We start from the raw sequence: 23,293 nt of genomic DNA, 5'->3' as shown, positions 1-23,293 counted from the left end.
CTCATAGAAATATTTCATAGGGGGGACAGCCCCAGTGGCTCAGAGGTTTAGCACTGCCTCCTCCCAGGATGTGATCCTGGAGACCCGGGATCGAGTCCTACGTCGGGCTCCCTACTTGGAGCCTGCTTCTCCCTTTGCCTGTGTCTCTGCCTCTCTCTATCTCTCATGAATAAATAAATAAAATCTTTAAGAAAAAAAAAGAAATGTTTCATAGGGAAGGCAAGTAAACTTAAAGTTTACACAAGGTAGTCATACTGCTTACACATAAAGTCTATTTTTTTTTTATTAGAAACTGGTTTGGAAAATACATTTTCCTGTTACTGACCTTCACTTGATTTCATAAATATACTTAATAAAGTTTCTTGCCGTAGTATATTAAAAATGGCTATGCGTTCTCTGCAACTCCTGCTATCAAGAGGTGCAGGCTATTTCTCCAACTTTGAGTTGGCCTTGCTTCTTGACCTTCTTACCAATAGAGGTGTCAAAAGTGACATAGTGTGACTTCTAAACCTCGACCTAGCACTCCCATGTGAGCTCGTGTGAATTTCTGTATCACTGTAAAAGGCCCAGGCTTGCCCATGGGGAGAGGCCACAGGAAGTGATAATCAAAGTGTCCTGCTAACTCAGCAAACCTAAGCCATGTGAGTGACGCTTTCCTGGACCATTTGTCCTTAGGCAAGCTGATAGCTAACTGCATCATAATGAGTGAGCCCAGGAAAGCCCCAGAGAGGAAACCCTGAGCCCAGCCCAAATTGTTGGTCCACAGGATCACAAGCAAATGCTGCTTGCTGTTTTACACCCTAAGTTGTGAGATGGTGGGTTATACAGCAGGAAATAACACAGACATTAGGATTTATGAAAAACACAGTCTGTAGGTTGCTTTTTAAATACACAAGCTCTAAGAATGTAAATATAATGGATCAATGTCAAATGGAGGGACATCTCTAGTGTCACAGAGTTCCTGGTTACTGTGCACAAGTTCTCTTGCATGGTTAATAAATTTTGACTGACAAACTATTATGTGTCCATTTCAACACTAAACTTAAGAAAATATATTCTCTTTAATTTACAAATTATATATATATATAATTATGTATATATACATATATATATTCATATGTATGTATGTGGTTTAGGTATAATGTGAAACCTGAAGCCATAAAAATCCTAGAGGAGAACACAGGCAGTAATTTTTCTGGCATTATCATAGCAAGGTCTTACTAGATATGTCCCCTGAGTCAAGGGAAACAAAAGCAAAAATCAAAATCAAAAGCTTCTGCACAATGAATGAAACAGACAACAAAATAAAAGGCACCTTGTGGAATGGGAGAAGATATTTGCAAAATACATATCTGATGAGGGGTTAGTAACCAAAATATAAAAATATCTAAAAGTCAACACCCCCCAAATGAATAAAACTAATAAAACTGGGCAGAAGACACAAATTGACATTTTTCTGAAAGAAAACATACAGATAGCTAACAGAAACGTGAAAAGATGCTCAACATCATTTATCATCAGGGAAATATGAATCCAAACTACAATGAGATATCACCTCACACCTGTCAGAATGGCTAAAATCAACAACACGAGGAACAACAGATGCTGGTGAGGATGTGAAGAAAGGGGAACTCTCTTGCACTGTTGGGGGAGTGCCAGCTGGTGCAGGCGCTCTGGGAAACAATATGGAAATTCCTCAAAAAGTTAAAAATAGAGCTACCCTATGATCCAGCAATTGCACTACTAGGTATTTACCCAGAGAAAGAAAAATACTAATTCAAAGGGATACATCCACCCCACGTGTCCATCAGCTGATGAATGAATAAAAAATAATTGATATATTATGTATATGTATACATATATTGATATACTATACTATAATATATAATTGATATGTGTGTATATGTATATGTTTATATATATGTATATGTATATATAATGGAATCTTATTCAGCCATAAAAAAGAATAAAAGAATGAGATCTTGCAATTTGCAATGACATAGGTGGAGTTAGCATTATGCTGAGTGAAATACATCAGCCAAAGACAAATGCCCTATGATTTCATTCATATGTAAAATTTAAGAAAGAAAACAAATGAGCAAAGACAAAGGGCGGCAAACCAAGAAACAGACTCTTAACTATAGAGAACGAACTGATGGTTACCAGAAGGGAGGTGACTGAGCAGTGGATTAAATTGGTGAAGGGGATTAAGGAGTGCACTTATTATGATGAACACTGTTTTTCATGCAAGTGTTGAATCACCATATTGTATACTGAAACTAATATTACACCGTATGTTAACTAACTAGAATTCAAATAAAAACTTAAAAAAGATTGCATTACATATTACAGTGAGAAGGAAAAAAATGAACAGCATCTATAGAAAGCTATTATATGGATGATCAAATCTACATTCATGATCCTTCTGGGATGGGGATGATTCAGTGGTGGGGCCATTGCTCTAACAGATAATGTACTCAGTTTATGACTTTTTGAAACTCTAAGAGTAGCAACTAATAAGGAAATAGCATCCTCATCATCTGCTTTGTAAGCATATAAAAGTAATGATGAACTCACATGTCTAAGTGTAGGATTGTCTAGTGGCATAGTATTCGGTTTTGTAAAGATCTGGGTGGAAGCTGGCCACTAATAGCAAATATGTGGTGATGTAGGAGTAATGCTAACAGAAGTGGTTTCTTCTGCCTCTCGTACAAGTAACATGATACCATCATGACACCTGGAAATTGAATACTCCTTCAGTTCCTAAATAGTTATTGATGAGATAGCAGTTTTGTATCAACAAAAAAAGAAAGATCTAGCTAATTCTGGAGTCTCCATGAATTTTAGGGCTCTCTCTCCCTACCATTACCCACATGATGAGATCTATGTCTAGGAGTTTTTGGAAAGGAGAAGGGAACTAAAATGAGGCATGCTAATCAAGACAAAGGATCTCCTGCATGGGGGTGGGGGGTGCTTCCCTTCTTGAAAGACTTTTATAATCTGACAATCACTTTCAGGATGAAAAATAAGTGCCTGTATTTCATGGTGTTGTATGGATTGCTGGTATAATATGTGATGGGATTTCACCTGAATGGATGAGAAGACCATCTCTGGGGAAATAACTGAGAGGAATTGATAGTGAGAGATTAAGATTTCAGCCTCTTTGGCTGAATTTAGATTCAGAATCAAACAATAGCAGAATTGAAGTGGTATTTAGAAGCAAAGAACCTTGGGGAAAAATAAAAGTGAGAGATAGAAGGTAGGTAGTGATTCAATGTACACTGTAGAACTTATATTTTTCTATAAGGCAGGGGAAACATTTTAGTCCCACCTGTATAACTGTTTAAAATATCACAATACAAAAAAAAAATCACTAATAGTGTTCCCATTAATTTAGGAAGTTTGGTAGATCTGAGCCTGCAGGTGAATCATTACTTTTGGTAAAATATAGAGAACATAACAGAAAGAAATTCCTCATTAAAAAAGGCAAGCAAGGAGTGTCTGGGTGGCTTCGTTCATTAAGCATCTGCCTTTGGCTCAAGTCATGATCCCAGGGTCCTAAGATCAAGCCCCTTGTAGGGAATCTTTGCTCAATGGGGAGTCTGCTTTTTCCTCTCTCTCCCCTTCCCCCATTTTGTTCTCTCTCTCTCTCTCAAATAAATAAAATATTTAAGGGATGCCGGGGTGGCTCAGTGGTTGAGTGCCTGCCTTTGGCCCAGGGTGTGATCCTGGAGTGCCAGGATCGAGTTCCACACCGGGCTCCCTACATGGAGCCTGAATCTCCCTCTGCCTGTGTCTCTGCCTATCTCTCTCCGTGCCTCTCATGAATAAATAAATAAAATCTTAAACAAAATAAAATCTTTGTTTTATTTATTTATTTTTAAAAAATATTTTATTTATTTATTCATGAGACACAGAGAGAGAGAGAGAGAGAGAGAGAGAAAGAGAGTGGCAGAGACACAGGGCAGAGGGAGAAGCAGGCCCCATGCAGGGAGCCCAACGTGGGACTTGATCCCGGGTCTCCAGGATCAGGCCCTGGGCTAATGGCAGCGCTAAACCGCTGAGCCACCTGGGCTACCCAAATAAAATCTTTAAAAAAGAAAAAACAAGAAGTTTAAAAATCAAAATACAACAATATGAATCACTTTTTATTCACAACATATAGAACATGTTTTGTGTTCACATATATGCACATGTGCATATAGGCAAAATAATTACATCTACCTATTAGTATTTTCCATTAAGTTATGATCTAGAAAACTTGTGCAGGTTTTCGTAATATAGTCACATATGAATTGCAAATAAGTTTAAAATAAAGTATTTTAAAATATGTTTTTAACTGACTAGAAAAGCCAGAGGTCATTAAACTCCTGAAAAATCTATTCTAATTAAATCTTAAACTGGAAAAAATATAATAGGTTTCAAAAGTTTTAGTTAGCCTTTGCATATCTACAATTTTTTATATATATTTATTTTATTTTTATTTATGATAGACACACAGTCAGAGAGAGAGAGAGGCAGAGACATAGGCAGAGGGAGAAGCAGGCTCCATGCAGGGAGCCTGACGTGGGATTCGATCCCGGGTCTCCAGGATCCCGCCCTGGGCCAAAGGCAGGCGCTAAACCGCTGCACCACCCAGGGATCCCCATATCTACAATTTTTATCAGAACATATATAATGCTGTATAGATATTTAAATAGGTAAATATTTGTTTTTAAGGGAGGTTTTCATTTATACAATATAGAATATATTTCTTTAATTGTCAGCGTAGTTCTTTTGAATAGCTCAGATATTGCTAACAAGGTATGCAGGTCTTTAGTGTACTTTAACTCCTTCATCTTGTGTTATTTTATAATAATGAAAAAGTGAAAGGATATCTTTAAACTATGATTTTAAAGATTGTTATAGGAAAGAACATTATCTTATTGCCAGATTAAATAATTCAGCACTACGGTTAATTAAATTGCTTTGATTACATTAATTAGATCTTAAACAGCATTAGTGTTTATATTTTTAAACTCCATACTTTAAAGCATTAAAATAATTTCAAAACTTCACAAAATTGAAAAATACCTTTTTTCTTCTATATTTCTTTATAGTTGATTTCCCACCTAAGAATAGTTTGCCTTGCTCTTATCTGTAAAGAGCAGATAATCCTTCAAATGACTTGTAATGTCTTAACATGGAGCTATAATTTTGGGTCTATTAAACTTGGATTATAAATATCAAACTGTGGTAAATTGTTTACTGAACTTGTGTAGTACATAATGCCAATTAGAATAAATATTTGTTTGACCTAGAAGGTAAAGAATTGGCAAGTGTACTGGAAGATAGTACTTTTAGAAAAGAAAGGGAGAGGTAAGTCTTTTTTATTAAAATTCAATGAATATCTTCATGCTTCCTGCAGATTTCTGGCTATTGCTAGTTAACAAGAAGCCTAAGTACTTGTGCTTTGTATAGTGGTCACAGAACAATCCATGAGAGGAACAATAGAAGTGATGGGGTAAGGAAAAGAAAGAAATGGGAAAATGCACTGCATTTGATGGATAAATCATCCCCACAGCAAATAACATTCTGAGAAATGCATGTTCCCTCCAAATTATCTGCAGTGCAGTTAAAGAGTTGTATTTTTGTCTCCTTTCAAATATGGATATTATAAGTAAAATTACTGTAGGAAAGATTTTTTTAAATGTTAAAATTACTTCAAAAGGGCAGATATTAAATTATAATTGTTTACTTTTGTTCTGCAATGCCATCAATGATTTTAATTTATCAAAACTAACTAGTTTTCTAAAGTCATGAAGTATTACAATATAAACCTAGTTCTATTGTTATGAATTTTTAAATCAAGGGCAACCTTCAAATCAAAGACAAAAAATAATGTTTTGTATTCTAAGGTAGACAAAGTCAGATGTGTCATATGATTCCCAGCAAAGTAGAAAATTTGAATCTCCTGATTTTCCTAATTAGACAGGAAGCTCTAGCTATATAGCAAGCTCTTTTCTACTTTGTCTGGTTCCATTTTTTTAAAGATTTTATTTATTTATTCACGAGAGACACAGAGAGAGCGAGAGGCAGAGAGATAGGCAGAGGGAGAAGCAGGTCCATGCAGGGAGCCTGATATGGGAACTGAATCCCAGGACTCCAGAATCATGCCCTGGACCAAAGGCAGGTGCTAAACTGCTGAGCCACCCAGGGATTCCCCCTTTGTCTACTTCCTTTAGAGAAGATGTGTAGTTATAACATACTGGACCCAAAATGATGTTAAATATGTAGAAAATATTCTATATGATTGGTATGTAAAATAGAATTAATTGTGTTCCTAAGTCCTTAAACATTATCCTAATTTGTTGAGCTGAAACAAATGAATATAACAAAGCACTAGGATTTTGTGATAGTAGAAACTTCCATATGTTTATCTTCTCTTTTTAAAGGATAAAGTATTTTAAACTTAATTCTAAGTTCGATTGATTCTTTGGTTGATTCTTTGATCTTTGACTTCATAGGCTGAGGAATGGATAAGAACCTGGAAGTGCAGGAGAGGAATCTCTTCACATCACTAGCTGGGTTAATTCAGATGGGCCTTGTCAAGTTTTCCATCTAAATTATTAAAGAAAACTATTCTCTCTTGTTCTTCTTTCCTGTCTTACCAAATTTCCAGCAACAAAACAGACAACATTTTGTGACCAGGAATATAGTAGTTGCCACACAAGCCAGCAGAAACCCAATCACATCCAAAGAGTGGTACTGGAACCAGGTGAGGTCGTGGGAGGCTGGCTGCAGGTGCTTGGCTCCTTTGTGGCGCATGACATACTCGATCCAGAAGACTGCTCGGTCCAGGGGCTTTAGAGGCTGATCGTGCTGAATTCTTGATAATTTCATAGCATTCTCTTTATAGCTAAATATTGAATACATAGATAGCAATTTAAAAATTTATTAAGAATATATGCCTAAAATTATGTTACATACTATTAAAAGCATATTACATGATTATATAATAAATAGTCACAAGTGAAATCATTAAGTACAGAATGCCTATGGCAGTTTGTTTCCTCTTGAGGTGTTTCTAGATATGTTGGCCTTACTGGCTAGAATTTGTTAGATGTTTCCAGTCTAATAATTGGAGGTAAGGGAGAAGAGACTTGCCAATTGTAAATAGCGTTCAAAAAGTTTAGAAATAAGAATGTAGAATATGTAGGTTGTGAATCTACACAGAATCTGTGAATCTACAGTTTGATCTCATTTGCTAAGCATGGTGAAGGGAACAAGGTAGTTATAGGAAGCAGTATTGAGGGGCAGGTCTACAATAAGGGACACCCCGCCGCCACCACCCCCCCTTTGATCTGAAGCTTTCATGGGATCATACAAGCAAAATGAAGCTGTCTTCCTTTCCTTTCTGGGCCACTATCCTCAGTTTTTTGTTGTTGTTGTTCCACTATGTTGCTAAATTTTAAGTGGACTCCAGAGCTCTTCTGGAGTTGTTTTCATTTACAGATAGCTGTCTAATTGTTGATCTTTTCTGGGGAACCAGGACTCTGGGGTCTTTCATGTTGCTATTTGGATCTCTCAATTTTACTGTATTTTCTTTCTCTTGTTTTAAATTAAAATATATCGGGCAACCCCGGGGTGGTGGTGGTGGGGGGGGTGCGGTGCTCAGCAGTTTGGTGCTGCCTTCAGCCCAGGGCCTGATCTTGGAGATCCAGGATAGAGTCCCACATTAGGCTCCCTGCATGGAGCCTGCTTCTCCCTCTGCCTGTGTTTTTGCCTCTCTCAATCTGTATCTCTCACGAATAAATAAATAAAATCTTAAAAAATATATATACTAATATAGGATTTTTTTTATTAAATAGTAACATGATCCAACTTTTGTAGAATTATTTTTCTTCCTTATTTATAAATTAGCCAAAGGAAATAACTGAAGTAATAGCTGCATGAGGAGAGTTTTTATTTTTATTTCTCTATTTTTTGTTGTGTTGCCTTAATTCTTTATAATGGTAATATCTGCAATTTCAAAGGAATAAACAATAATTATTATTAATTAAAAATAAAGAGTTGTGTCTCTTCAACAATAACTTATTTTCTTTAAATAAATTTAGTATTTCTTTGAGGTTGTAATCTATTACCTATTAACAGTAGATGAATCAAAATGCCTACATAGAATTTGAGAACTATAAAACAATTGTATTTGATATTACTAATGTGCTGATTACTTAAAAGTGTCAGTTTAAAAACTGAATGAAACAATTTACTCCTTTTACAACCACTATATGCTTCTCAGAAAAGTATATTCTATAGTCACGAAGGGTTGTTAATAACTTCCTTCAAAGCATTAAGAAGATTAGAACTCGTCATGGTATGCAAGTCCACTTCAACAGCTGCCCCTTTGGCCTTTATACGAGCAATATTACCAGGCTGATCACCAAATATGGGAATTCCCACCATAGGGATTCCATGGTAAATAGCTTCGTAGATCCCATTAGTTCCACAGTGAGTGATAAAAGCTTTGGTCTTGGGATGACCTAAGAGGAAAAAAACCTACCATTATTCAATGTTGTGAGAATTTCAGAAACAGAAAATCTTGACACCTATAAACCATTGATTCAATTAGGCAGTGTCTTCTATACAATTCTGTGCCATGAGGCTATATATAAATTTCTGTAAGCTCTAAAGAAGGCAGTGACTAGTTATTCCAGGCTAAATAATAATTATTTATTCTAGCAATACAGTCACTTCATAAACCTCTGAGAAGGTCTTTGTGGACTTTAAAGTATGGTGAGTAGTTGGCAGGTGGGCAAGTTGTTGGGGTGAGAAATTGATTAACAAAAAAATGGAGGGATTTTAGAAAAGATACACTTGCATGGATAAGGAAAAGTGTGGTGGGATGTACAGGGTTTCACTGGGAGAATGTTGACATAATAGGCTAGAAAGATAGATTAGGGCGAGTTCATGAAGCACTCTCTTTAATAAAATGGGATTTTGTATCTGATTTTATAATACTATAGAGCCATTTATAATATTAGAGATGGTAAATAGGATTATCAGATTTTTCTTTTCAAACAGGGAAGAGAGAAGAGAGGTGGAAGAAAATGGATACAGAGAACCAGTAGGCTGCTGCAGTATTTTATGCAAGAGTTAATGAGAGCCTGATCTAAAGGCATGTTGACTCTGATTCTGAGGAAGCAGAGATTGTGTCTTAAATGGGAGAATTATAAATTCCATATTTAGATTGTAATTTAGAGCTTGGAAGAGACTCACTCCTTCTATTCTTGACAAGGCCCTGATTTGGGGGCTACTGTTTTGGTTTCTGCATTGTCCAATTTTAGCAAGAATCCTCCTAAGTCAGTTTAGCTAGACTCTCCTAGGATTGTATCTAATCACCCTTTATGTCTGATTGCTTTCCTCATCCTTCACCATCCCCCAGGTGGTATCTGATTACCCTGGTCTTTCTTCAGCAAGAACCTGCTTAGGTTGGTTTAGTCAGAGGCTCCCTTGCCCTAATGTTTCCTCTTAGTGTTTTTCTATACAGTGATCACCTACTCTTCTCCTTGGTGATAAAATCTCCACTCTTTCTTCTTGTATTCATTGTTGAGTCCAATATCTCTGCTTCACTGCAAAAGTCCATGTACTAGTATCTATATTTATCATAATGGTCTTCAATAAGGTGTGCCTCACAATCTTTAACAAGTATCATGAAGAATTTTTTAATAGGCTCCAGTAGAAATGTGAAGATCTTAAGGATTATTTTTTGCTTGTTCTTAATACAAATTTGTTGGATTTATTTGTTATCAAATAATCATTCAGAGTATTCCTCATTCGGATCTGTTTAGTTTTGCTTCTCTTTGGTCTTACCAAGAAGATCATTCTGGGGAATCCATTCATATAGCTGGGTATTGGGTCCTAATGTGTCTGGTTTCTTTCCTGTGTATTTCCACAGAACCTGTTAAGATGAATGCATTTACTCTATTAGAAGATTTTCAGAATCACATCCTTTCAGAATGAGACACTTCCTTAGAATTAATCTAGTTTAATGCCTCCATGTAACAGATGAGCAAACTAAGGCCTTAAGTGATTACATAATGAGTATTTAAACCATTGAAACTATAACTGTGTTTTCAAATGCTTGCAACAATCCTAATAGATAGGCTATTATAGTCAGGACAATTAATACTTAGTAGTTGAAGCAAACAAAAAAAGACAGTAAAATAATTACATATTGATGTTACTAGGCCTTCCAGTCGAGGGAATTTTTTGAAACAGTTTTCAGAGGCAAAGAGGAAGAATGGTATAGTCACTTTAGGAATTTGTAAGTGTTTGTAACTTTTGTTATAAACTTGGCAGTATTATAGAGGTAAGCATTGCCTTTTTTATTATAGTAAAATATATATAATGATACTTAGCATTTTAGTGTATTGTAAGTATACAATTTGGTGACATTAAGTATGCTCATAGTATCAAATAACCATTACTATTATGTGTAACCCAAATATGTCTGTCCGTCATCCCCAACATAACTCTATATCATTAAACAATAACTCCCTATTCCTCCCGTGTGGCAGCCCCTGTTAACATCTATCCTACTTTTTGTCTCTATGAATTTGACTGCTCTGGGTACCTCATATAAGTGAAACCATACAGTATTTGTCTTTTCTGGCTGTCTTATTTCATTTAGCATTATGTCCTTAAGGTTCATTCCTGTTGTAACATACCAGAATTTCCTTCCTTTTTAATGTTGAATAATATCCCATTATATGTATATACTACATTTTGTTTATCCATTTATTTGGCTATTGAGAATACTATTGCTATGAGAATTGATGTACAAATGTCTTTCTGAGTCCCAGATTTCAATTCTTTTGGATACATAGGATTATAAATACTGCGTCATACGAGAGTTTGATGTTTAACTTTTTGAGAAACCATAGAACTATTTTTCATAGCCACCATATTATTTTGCACTCCTACTAGCAATACACAAGAGTTCCAATTTCTCCAGATTCTCATCAACACTTTTTCTCCATTTTTTTTAAATAACAGCTATGCTAATGGATTTGAAGTGCTATTTTATTGTGCTTTTGATTTGCATTTCCTTAATGATTAATGATGTTGAGCATCTTTTCATGTATCTCTTGCTCATTGTATACTTTCTTCAAAGAAATGTCTATTCAAGGCCTTTTCCATTTTTGAGTTGGGTTTTTGCTGTTGAATTATAGGAGTTCTTTATATATTGTGGGCATTAATCCCTTATCAGGTACATGATTTACAAGATTTTCTCCCAATCTGTATGTTGTGTTTTATTTTCTTGATACTTCCTTTTGATGCACAAAAGTTCTTAATTTGATGAAGTCCATTTTATTTTTTTATCTGTTGCCTGTGCCTCTGGTGTCATTATTTGTGAAATCACAGTCAAATCCAATATGATGAAGTTTTCCTCCAATATTTTCTGCTACAAGTTTTATAGTTTTATTTCTATAATTTAAGTTTCTGATCCATTTTGAGTCAATTTTTATATATGATATAGTGTAAGGTAATGGTTTAACTTCATTCTTTTGTATGTAAATATCAAGATTTTACTAGCACTATTTGTCAAAGAGACTGTCCTTTTTCTATTGGTCTCAAACTTTTGTTGAAAATCAATTGATCATACATATGAGGGTTAACTTATATCCTGTCTTCTATTACATTGGTTTGTATGTCTGTTCTTCTGCCAGTACTACACTGTTTAATTTACTGTAGCTTTATAGTAAATCTCAAAACTGAAAAGTATGACTCTTCTAACTTTATTTTATGATTGTTTTGTCTACCTTTGGCCCTTACAGTTCTATATGAAACTGAGGATTGGATTTTCCTTTGTACAAAAAAAGACTGTTAGAATTTTGGTAGGGATCATATTGAATCTGTAGGTTGCTTTGGATTGTGTTGACAATTTAACTCTGGTACTTCTTTTATCCAGGCACAAGGTAAAACTTTACATTTATTTAGGAGTTTTCTAGTTTATTGAAGAAATGATGTTTTGTTGTTTTAGGCATGCAAATATTTCAACTCCTTGGTCAGATTGATTCTTAAATATTTGATTTGTTTAGTTGCTCCTATAAATGGAATTGTTTTCTTAATTTTATGTTCAGACTATTCATTGATGTGTATATAAACATTGATGTGTATTGAGTCTGCAACTTTGTTAAATTTGGTTTTTAGCTCTAGTAGCTTTTTGTGGATTCTTAGAAATTTTCTATGTATAGGAAGATGTTACCTGCAAATGGGCATTGTTTACATCTTTCATTCAAATTTGGATGCTTTTTAACTTATTTTTCTTGTGTAATACCCAGGTTATAACTTCTAGTACAATGCTAAATAGCAGCAGTGAAAGCAGGAATCCTTGTGTTGTTCTTGATCTTAGGGGGATAACTTTCAGTTTCCACCACTGAGTATGATGATGTTAGCTATGGGTTTTCCAAATGTACTCTTTATCATATTATGGAATTTCCCCTCTATTCCTACTTTCATGAGATTTTTTTTTATCATGAAAGAATGTTGGATTTTGTCAAATTCCATTTTTTTGTAAGTTGAAATGATAATGTGTGTCTTTTTTTCCTAATAAGTATTTATATGTTGTATTTCATTGATTGATTTCCTTATGTTAAACTACTCTTGCATTTCTAGGATAAAAATAATTTTATCATGGTGAAATACCTTTCAGTATTCTTGTGGATTTAATTTGCAAATATTTAGTTGAGTATTTTTACATCTATATTGGTCTGTAATTTTTTTTCTTGTAATGTCTTTGTCTGGCTTTTGTATTAGGGTAAATCTGGCCTCAGAATAATTTAAGAAGTATTCCTTCCTCTTCTTTTTTGGGGGGAAGAATTAGAAAAGCATTTGTTTATTTAGTTCTTCCTTGTTTGGTAGTGTTTTTTTTTATTTTTTAAAGATTTTATTTATTTATTCATGAGAGACACAGAGAGAGAGGCAGAGACATAAGCAGAGGAGAAGCAGGCTCCCTGCAGGGAGCCTAATGCAGGACTCAATCCCAGGACCCCAGGATTACAACCGGAGCTGAAGGCAGGTGCTTAACCGCTGAGCCACCCAGGTGCCCTGTTTGGTAGTATTTACCAGAGAAGCTACCTGTCTAAGACTTTTTGTCATTGAGAGTTTTTTGATTGCTAATTAAATATCTTAATTAGGTATACGTTTGTTGAAATATTCTCTTTCTTTTTCAGTAAAAGTAAATTGTGTTTTTGGAAGAAATTTATCCATTTCTCCTATGTTGTCTAACTTGCTGGCATACAATTGTTTCCTCTTATAATCCTTTTTATTTCTGCAAAGTCGTTAGTAAACTCCCCAGGTTCATTTCTGATTTTTATTTTTTTTATAGGGAGAGGGAGAGACAATCTTAAGCAGGCAACCATGCCCAGTGTGTGAGCCTGACTTGGGACTTGATCTCACAAACCTGAGATCATGACCTGAGCAGAAATTAAGAGTCAGATGCTTAACTGACTGAGTGGCCTAGGCACCCCATTTTAGCTCATTATTCAAAAAAAATAATATGGTAATATATGTTTTTGATAGTAATGCCAGGCTTAAAGCAAGATAATAATCAAATGTTTTTAGCCACCCTTTCTAACATTTAATACCTTTTCCTCAAAGTTCAGTTAAATTGATATTAATTACTTTTCTTACATTCGTTAAGCACATTTTTAAGGAGAACTTCATGGATTTTAAACTGACTGCCCCTTAAAAAGACATATGATTATCTGAACTTCTGTGGAATCTGGGCAAGGGCTGATGCAATTATATTAGCTTTTTCTTCTGTGAGGTTTTTGATCATTGACCCCAGAGTAAATACCACAACTCCATCTTTTCCAGAGCTTTGGACAAATTCTTCTAACTCCTGTAAAGAAAAGAGTCTTTGTAATATGAAAATTTAGAGTTACAAGAATTAGATAGCTGCATACCTTTCTCGGTGTGTTTGAATTATTAGAACAGTTCTGTCTTTTCATATATTAACCATTTTAGAGTATGAAATATGACTGATATCACTGGTTATTAAGCAAATAAAAATGATTTAGTTTGGAGGTTCCCTTGCAACATGTTTTAAACACTTTTGAGGTATGTGTGTGTGTGTCTGTGTTTAAAAATCATTGACTACATGTTATCTCTAGCCCATGTGCTGAGTTCTTTACATGCATGATTTAACTTAGATATATGGTGATATTAAGAAATATGCACATTTGCGCATGAGAAAGCTGTCTCAGAGAGGTTAAGTAATTTGTCTAAGGCTACACAGCTGTAGATGACAAGGTCAATTTCTAAGTTAAGCTTGTTGATTGTAAAGCCTATTACCATACTTAGTACTCTCTACTGCCTCTAACACTCCCTCTACAAAAGACCATTTGATTACTGCTTAAGTTAAAGTTTTCTGGTGCTTCACTTTATATTTAGCCTTGGATGCTAAGAAGATTATCATGAACTTTAATGCTGAATCACAGTCAGAATAATGATTTGCTAAGGAGATTTTTTTTCCTGTTTTCTAAATTTAAATTTCTTTTGTTACATTTGTACTTTATATAAGCTTCCAAAACCACATTAAGGAATAAAGTAGTCATATAACTTACCAGATAAGTAAGACAGAAATGCCTGTAATAATACTCTAGGGGTGATAGTAATATTATGGAAATATGGTTTTGCATTCAAAATAAAATAGCATATTTAATTATGTTGAAGTCAAAAGAAATCTTTTGTCTGATATTTAGAAGTAACTAAACTAAGCCAATCAGGTAAGACAAGAAAACAAAAAACAAAAAACAAAAAAAAAACGTGTGACAATTGAAAGGGGAAGACAGGGAAGAGATTTATTTTAAAGAATTGACTCACATGATTACAGAGGCTGGTAAGTCCAAAATCTGCAAAGTAGGCTAGTCTGGAGACCCAGAAAAGAACCAATTTTGTAGCTCAAGGTTGAAAGCTGTCTGCTAGCAGGATTCTCTTTTGCTTAGAAAGGTCAGTCTTTTGTTTTATTCTAGCCTTTAATTAATGTAGGAGTCTCACCAACAAAATGGAAAGCAATCTGTTTTACTCAAAATCCACCTATGTAAATATTAATTTCATCCAAAAATACCCTTGCAGAAACATCCAGGATAATGTTTGGCTAACTATCTGGGTACCTGGCCCAGGCAGGTTGACACATAAAATTTAGAAGTGGATTGACTTAATATGTAAAGTTACCAATTTCTTTATTTTATATTTTCTATCAATCTGTTTAAATTAATTTTCAATTATTTTCCTCATGATTTTCTTGAGAAAATTGGCAAATACTTAAAAATGTAGATAGAGGAATACCTTTCATAAATAATTAATGAACTTTGAAAAAGAAAAGGAAATACTTGGGACTACTTCAATTAGAAAAAAACATGTAATACAAAATGAATGCAAAAAAAATATATGATTGCTACTGACTTCCTAATAGATGAAGTGAAAAACAGAATGAAATGGTAAAATTTGAAAGAGAATCATGAGCATTAAAGCCTACTCAGTGATAAAGATGATATCACAAGTTAGTGAGACAACCTAATGAGAAAAAAAGAATCACACTGAGTGGATTATTAGGTAGGAGCGGTGTAATCATTTATTTACTATTGAGACAAAAAAGGGAAATGAATCTTTATGTTGTGCTATATATTAATATAATATAATAGTATTACAATAGAGTCTATTCAAGCCTTCAACCAATTGGATACGGCTCACCCACATAGTAGAGGGCAATTTGTTTTGCTAAATTTCCACTTATTTAAATGTCAATTCTTTAATATAGCAAAAATTTTCATAACATAGTTTGAATAGTTCATGTGTTTAATTTTGGTATTAAATTATTTTGAGATTTTTAGTAATATTTCTAATTATAAAAAGCAAATTAATGTACAATAATAACCACATTTTTGTGTTATTTTCAAGTTAATGTCTATACACTTTTGTAGGGTCCTACTGAGCTTTGGTGGGAGGAGATGGGGAAATAAAATTTCATTGGAAAGAAACACATTGTTGGTAAAATAAATAAGTACATAAATATATACAAACATAGATTATGTATATACATTGTATATGTGTTATTAGATCAATAATAAGGCAATAAGAGGGTTCCAAATATGGTTGTACCTAAAAGCAAATACACCTAAAAGTGTCACACTATCACAACAGTTGAGTTCTTTGCCTTTAGAATTGAATCTTTACAGTGTGCTGATCTTTTATCAAAAAGTATGAAGTAACATGAAGAAGGCTCAAATTATTTAAGTGCTTAATTTCTGAGAGCAATAGCTTACAATAACATAGAATGCATTTCCAGCATTATTTAAATTGTCACAATATTGATGTATTCATATAACAAGATAAAGTAAAACTTCCTGTTACATTCTTTAAAAATTCCCAAATAATTCTCAGTCTCTTCATGAGTATTCCATATACTTTCTGGTCTTACCTAAAAATTGGGTTTTGCTATATAATCCTTTACATATACTCTATTTATTCTACAATATCTATATCAATCAGGGTCCAGAGAGAGCCTTGATCTGTATTCTCCTCTCTTCTGACTGCATTTCCAAACATTTCCTTTTTTATGCTTTAAAAAAGTATCCTCATCTTTATGTTTTCAATTTTTACTCATAATGACCCATGCTTCCTAATGTCAACTGTCAAGCTTTTAGGAGCAACCTCTGTTCATGGAGACACCTGGTTCAGTTTTGTCCTCTGCCCAAGTTCCGTTTTTTCTCTGGGTAACAATGTTCATGATAAGCAGCCAATACAAAACCATGTCTTTTTATTCTATGACATCCTTAAGTTAAAACCATTGTTATGGAAAAGGTAAAACTATGGAGGCAGTAAAAAAAATCAATCTCCAGAGATTTAGGGACAGGGAAGGATGAATAAATGGAGCACAGGAGACTTTAAGTCAGTGAAACTGTTTTGTATTATACTCTGAAGGTGAATGCATGACATTATACATTTAACAAAACCTATAGAATGTATAACACAAAGAGTTAACTTTTAGCCATGGAAACTGGTTGATACTGGTGTGCGTATGGTTCATCGATTGTAACATATATGCCATGCTGGCAGGAGAGGGGTAGGAACTCTCTATACTTCCTGTTCAATTTTTTTTGTGAATGTAAATGGTTATAAAAATAGTCTATCAATTAAAAATAGAAACACAAAACACTGCATAGGCTGGTCCCCTGAGATTAAGACGTTATGTTCGATAGCTGCGTACCTAGCATTGCATTGGTATCTCAAAATCAGCATGCCCAAATATGAACACATCATTTTCCCTCACAACTGCTCCCCTTTAGTTCTTCACCTTAGTAAATGCCAATATTCTCTACTAAATTGCCAATAAGAAACAAAGACAAATATAAAGAAACAAAAAGCCAAGGATTCATTCTTGTACTCTTTCCCTTAGTCTCCAACTCCAGCCAATCTCCAAATCTTACTGACTTTCTTTATAAGTATTTTAAAAATCTCTCTGTTTCTACTCAAAAATTACTATCATATTGTATTTTGGATCTCTATCATCCCTTACAAGAACTATTGCAACTGTATCTTGGCTCATTTTCACTGGAAAATCATGCTCCGTACCAAACAATTCAAATACCAGTATTTATGAAAAGGTAAGCTGTATCACATTACTGTTTAAATATTATACATTGATCCTTCACTGATCTTAAATCTGAAATAAAGAATACTTTGGATTGCCCATTTGTTTTTTTTTATAAACTATCTCCTGATCATCTTTTCAGTGTAATTTCCCCTTCTCTGTTCAAACCAAACAGTTCATCATTGCCGAACTTCCACCAGGTTTTTTTTTGGATGGGATATTTCTATTTGATATACTATCAAGTATTACAATTTCTCCACTAATATACATTTCTAAAACTAGGTTATGCTAAATAACATGCAACTCCAAAATCTCAGTGGCTTAAAACAACAGTTTCTTCCTTTCTCATTCTGTATGTTCATCTATTGAGATGTAGATGGCACATATATTCTTAATCTAGAACTCAGGTTGATATATCACCTACTATCTGGAACACAGCCCATTGATATGACAATGGAAAAGAGAACTTGAAGTAACTGGATCTGATAATTAAATGTTGGGATTGGAAGGGATATATGCCACTTTAGCTCAGACTCATTGTGCAGAGAGTGCTCTGTGGTTCCACTAAACTCAGGGTCTAGGAATCTCATTCTTATCAAATATGTGGCAATGTCACTAATAGTTGCCATGAAAATGTCCTAAGACATCTTTGATAGTGTAATTAGTAGTCTAAGAAAATAATGTCCATTAATTGCTGTGTCTGTGTTTTCAGTTTAGGGATCAAATACTATAAATAATAAGATAGAAATAATTCCCAGGAGGTAAAACTTAAGCATAAATAAGCACACTTCATTACCTTAGGTAGGGGCTTTGCAGGCTTGCAATGCAGTCCTCCAACAAATTCAAAATTAGGTAAATAAGGGTGAGGAAATTCAAAATCCCAGTAAGTTCGAATCAACCACATTTCAGCTTTCCCCATAATCGCACACAATGTGGTGGTTTTCCTGAATAATAATGTAGGACAATAGAAGGAAAACAAACTGATAGGTTAAATGGGTAATGTTTGACCATCTGATTTTCTAAGAAAAATAAAGAACCAATATTTAGTCTATGTAAACCATACAAAATCAATTTGCCTTTCCCCCCACCAAGAGTACCTAATAGTGAGATTATGAATAACTGAACAAGGATTTAAGTCTACAACAAGACCAAAAGTCTGCTGCTTTCTCTTTGCCAATAGAGTCTGTCTTCTTGAGGTAGGCCTGAGCCCTACTTCATGCTCAGAAGGGGCAAATACTCTTAGCAAAGAATAAAGAAGCAAGCAGTGACCCTTAGCTCATTGTAGTAGTGTCTCTTTCTCTTCTGGAATTATGATTTATCTCATTCTTATTGCTCCAAAAGCCTTTTGATATTTTTTTAAAAATTACTTTTGTAACTTTTCCATCATTTTCTAGTGTTTTTGAGTGTGCTGTCACAACTAATCACATCCCACTAGTAATGGAAATCTTGTACTAAATTTTTGAATATGATTATCTCCTTTGCTGTACAAAATTAAAGTTGCTATTTCACAAGACTTTGTCCTCTTTGGTAGCAAAATACTAGCTATTCTGACATATTTAGTTGACAAGCAGTACAAAAGGAGTCCTTTGGACTGATGTGGGAATCAACTGAACATTAACAAAATAAAAACAGATTAGTGATTCTGAGTTAAATAATTTTCCTAATTTAGGAACTAGAGCTTTGTTTCTGAATTCAACCCAATTATTTTGGTCTAAGGAAATGTACCCAGAGGTTTGGTGTCCTTTTGAAATACATATTTAGTATTGTTGATATGAGGAAATTGTAACTATATAGTTTCCCACCATATGGCTTTTCAAATATTCTATTTGTTATTTTAAGTATGCTAAAATTTTGAGCAGAAAATATGAGGGAATTTTGATCTGAACAGGACAATATGTCTGTATAAGAGATCACAAACAAATCTCAGTAATTCATGGATTTATTCTGGTGATGATAATGGTGTTAATAATCCAGTTTCATACTCAGTACATATCTCATTTGAGTGCCTTATTGGTGTCAGCCTTTGGTGTAATCTTATTCTCTTTGCATGATGCTTCACTTCCCCATCTTTTTTATAACAGTTTTATTGAGATATCACTTAAATACCATAAAATTCTTCCTTCTAAAATACATAATACAATAGCTCTTAGTATATTCATAAAGTTGTACAACCATCACCACTATTTAATTTTAGAATGTTTTCATTACCCCCTCTAAAAAAAAAAATCCCATATCTATTCGTAGTCATTCTCTATTTCCCCTTCTTCCCAGGCTCTGATTGTCATTAATCTACTTTCTGTTTTTATTTGCCTGTTCCACTATAATCTTACTCCATTTCATATAAATAAATCACACAGTCTCTGATCTTTTGTACTTCCTTCTTTCACTTAGCCTAATGTTTTCAAGGTTCATCCATGTTTAGCATATATCAATTCTTCATTATTTTTTATTGCTAATTAAGATTTCTTTATATGGATATACTTAATTTTCTTTATCCATTCATCAGTTGATGATCATTTGGTTGTTTTCATTTTTGGCTACTATGAATAACGCTACTATGAGCATTAGTGTATATATTTGTGTAGGCATATGTTTTCATTTATCTTGGATACATAGCCAAGAGTAGCATTGCTGGGTCATAGTGGTTGATTCACTGATTTTCATAACAAGATAATATCTTTTTGCCATTGAATCTCCACTCCTTAGATAGTAATTTAGAGTGCTTAATGCAACTTAATTAAGTGAAGACCATATAGTACAAGGGAAATAAAAAAAATAATTGATTTGGATAAAGAAATTTTTAGAAAATATTGTCTCAATTTGGAAATCAGAAAAGACCACAACATGCCCTTTTGATGTCACACTAGGACTTTGTTAAACAGTGAATGATTGAAGAATTTTTTAAATCTTGAGAAGAATGTGCCTATATTTTACTTTGTTATTTATTACTGATTTACCATTTACTTTTGAGTTCAAATATAGTAAGGTTAAATGTTATCTTGCGTATTTCTGTCTGATAGAAAATATCATCCCCCAAATATTGATTTTATTGCCTTATGGGACATTAACCGATTTTGTGTCTAATCTTAGTAGTAGTACCCCAACAGTCATTTTTTTCCCCAATGGTTTATAAGTAGTTCCTCAAAATATTTCTGAACCACACTTGCCATCTTAACTAGTTTTTTCTTCACTGATTTGAATATATATAATATATATATATAATGTATATATTGAATATATATATCATGGTTCATTTAATGAGTGTGTAAGAGTTATAAGTTATATTTTTAAGACAGTTATTTTTATAGAAATGACATGGGATTCATTTTATCTCAATGACCACATGGCATTGTTTTAAGGAAATGTTAACTTTATATATTTACCAAATAATTTTACACTTGTAGATGAATACTGAATGAGAATTACTCTTATTAATAAAATCCCATTTCTCCTAGTTACAATGGGAATTACTCTTATTATTAAGATCCCATTTCTCCTAGTTAGTGAAACCTACAACTACCATATAAAAGTGAAGTGGAACTATTTATGTTCCACTTCACTTTTATTTATTTTATACATTATATTATATTATACATTATATTATTTTATACATTATTTATTTTATACATTATATTTATGTATAATATGAAAATGTTTCACCTCACAAGAAAATGTAATTCTAGGGCAATATTTGGCCATGTTAAAATTTAAGTTTAAGGTACTAATGTTATAAATCTTCAGGGTCACACACACAAAAAAGACTTCATAGGGAGGGTAGTGATTATTTTGTTATTGTTAAGATGCCAGTAGTAATGCCCAGGAACAAAGCTGTTGATAAGAATGATTTTGCTTTTAAAATATACTTTAAAGAGAAAGACAAGGATGTAAGAAATCTAAAATAAATAGACTTCTAAATCAGCATACAAGGCAAGCATAAAATAATAATCAAGATATTTTCTAATTTTATAGTTTTTTGCAATGTAGAACAAGACAAACAATAACAACAAAAATTCTCCATCTTTGGGAAAAAGAATTATACCATTGAATTAATCTATAGTATGGGAATGTAGAGATAAGAAGGAGTACAAGAAATTGCTGAAATAAGAGATAAACAGTGTGCTCAGGGGCAGACAGAGCTCAATAGTTGATCTCTACCACAATTTTGAATAGAACAACAAAAACAAAACAGTGAGATTTAAAAATCTGGAACCATGATCCTTTAGAGAAAAATCTTGCATATTTTACCTTTTGGGAGGCAAGAGCAGAAGAAACCAAGATATATTTATCTTCTAGTTTTGTGCTCATGACAAGTTAAACCCTGCAACTAACAACATAACCTAGACTGAATGCAAACAGAAGCCCAAGAAAATATAAGTTAGAAAGAAAATAGGGTATATAAAAGCAGAACTAAACAAGAGAGAAATAGTCCAGGATTATGGATATTAAGTACACCATCAGATCAAGCACACTTGGTTTTCTAGATACTCCAAAAAAATTAGTAGCAGCAATCAAGATTTATGTGTAAATATAAAGAATATTCTTTTTTTTTGATAATTTGTAAGTACTCAATCATTAAAAACAAAACAAAAAAGGAGGGGCTTTTTTTCACATAAAATGACTTAACCACAGAAGCTTGAGTCTTCACTTAAAAATACCTTTTTAAAATTTTTATACGGTCAGATAAATACTTATATTTTACATATGAAATAAGAATCCTTATTACATGCAAATTTCTCTTACCTAAAATCTCGTCCCATTTCGGAAATAGAAAATATAAAAATAAAATATCACTTATCATGTAGGATAACCAATTCTCCAGTCTCTGTACAAAAGTCATACTGTCTGTCAGTCCTGAGATACGAAGAAGGGATGGGAAATTGAGCACACAATCTCTCAATGACATTCCCATAAGAAAAACGAAAAGAATATATAAATGGAATATTGAGGAGCTCAGCCAACAACTCCCCACAAAAACTTAAGGGATCACCAACACAGATATCAAACTTAGCTGCCTGTAGCCTGCTGAGTAACTCCTTATTTGTGATAGCACTGTTGCACACTCTTTTGCCCGTCCTTAAAAAACTGTGGCTCATTTCTCTCAGTTTTGCTTGCCTGTCCCACCATGAAAGTTTTAGCAGTATAAAAAGAAACCATGTAGAGAAAGGTATCGAGATCTTCCATGATAGTTTCTTTAGTTACTGGAAGTTGAAGGATCTCCACATTAAAGGGAATCTTGGTATGATCAAATAGATAACTTGGTGAAGGTATCAGGATAGTTATCTCATGTCCATGAAGCTGGAGTTGATTCAGAATAACTTTTAAACTAATCCAGTGACTAAAATCCACGGGCCACACAAGTATTTTCCCAGGTGTTCCTGAGTCGAAGAAACACAGATGCAGCACAAAAAGAACACAGAAGCCTTTTACAGTCCTCATGATCAACCCTTGCTCTGACTAGACCTGGGCTTAAACCAGTTCATGAAGTTCATAATTCCACAGATCTCTTCCTTGATACTATCAATTTATGGTAGGCTGAGCTGAACTTTGAAGTACACAGTTTGTTTATTGGTTAAAATCAAATGCAACTGCTTCAGTAAAAAAAAAAAAATCAATAAGTCAACAAAATGAGTTAGGATGAAAATACTCTGAGTTTTA

The 23,293-nt window shown here is 33.7% G+C and overlaps 1 protein-coding gene across 1 annotated transcript; it reads right to left on the bottom strand.

Moving 5' to 3' along the window:
• Positions 1-6,618: 6,618 nt before the first annotated feature.
• On the bottom strand, positions 6,619-23,074 carry LOC112923606 (UDP-glucuronosyltransferase 2C1-like). Its single transcript, XM_026003471.1, is given in 9 exon segments — positions 6,619-6,898; positions 8,300-8,519; positions 9,850-9,937; positions 13,739-13,885; positions 18,435-18,582; positions 19,745-19,757; positions 22,379-22,494; positions 22,496-22,776; positions 22,778-23,074. Coding segments are annotated over 9 exon segments (1,590 nt in total).
• Positions 23,075-23,293: the final 219 nt, after the last annotated feature.

This window comes from Vulpes vulpes, chromosome 2 (genome assembly GCF_048418805.1).
Source record: "Vulpes vulpes isolate BD-2025 chromosome 2, VulVul3, whole genome shotgun sequence".
Taxonomy (NCBI): domain Eukaryota; kingdom Metazoa; phylum Chordata; class Mammalia; order Carnivora; family Canidae; genus Vulpes; species Vulpes vulpes.
This window is presented reverse-complemented; position numbering and strand designations above follow the sequence as displayed.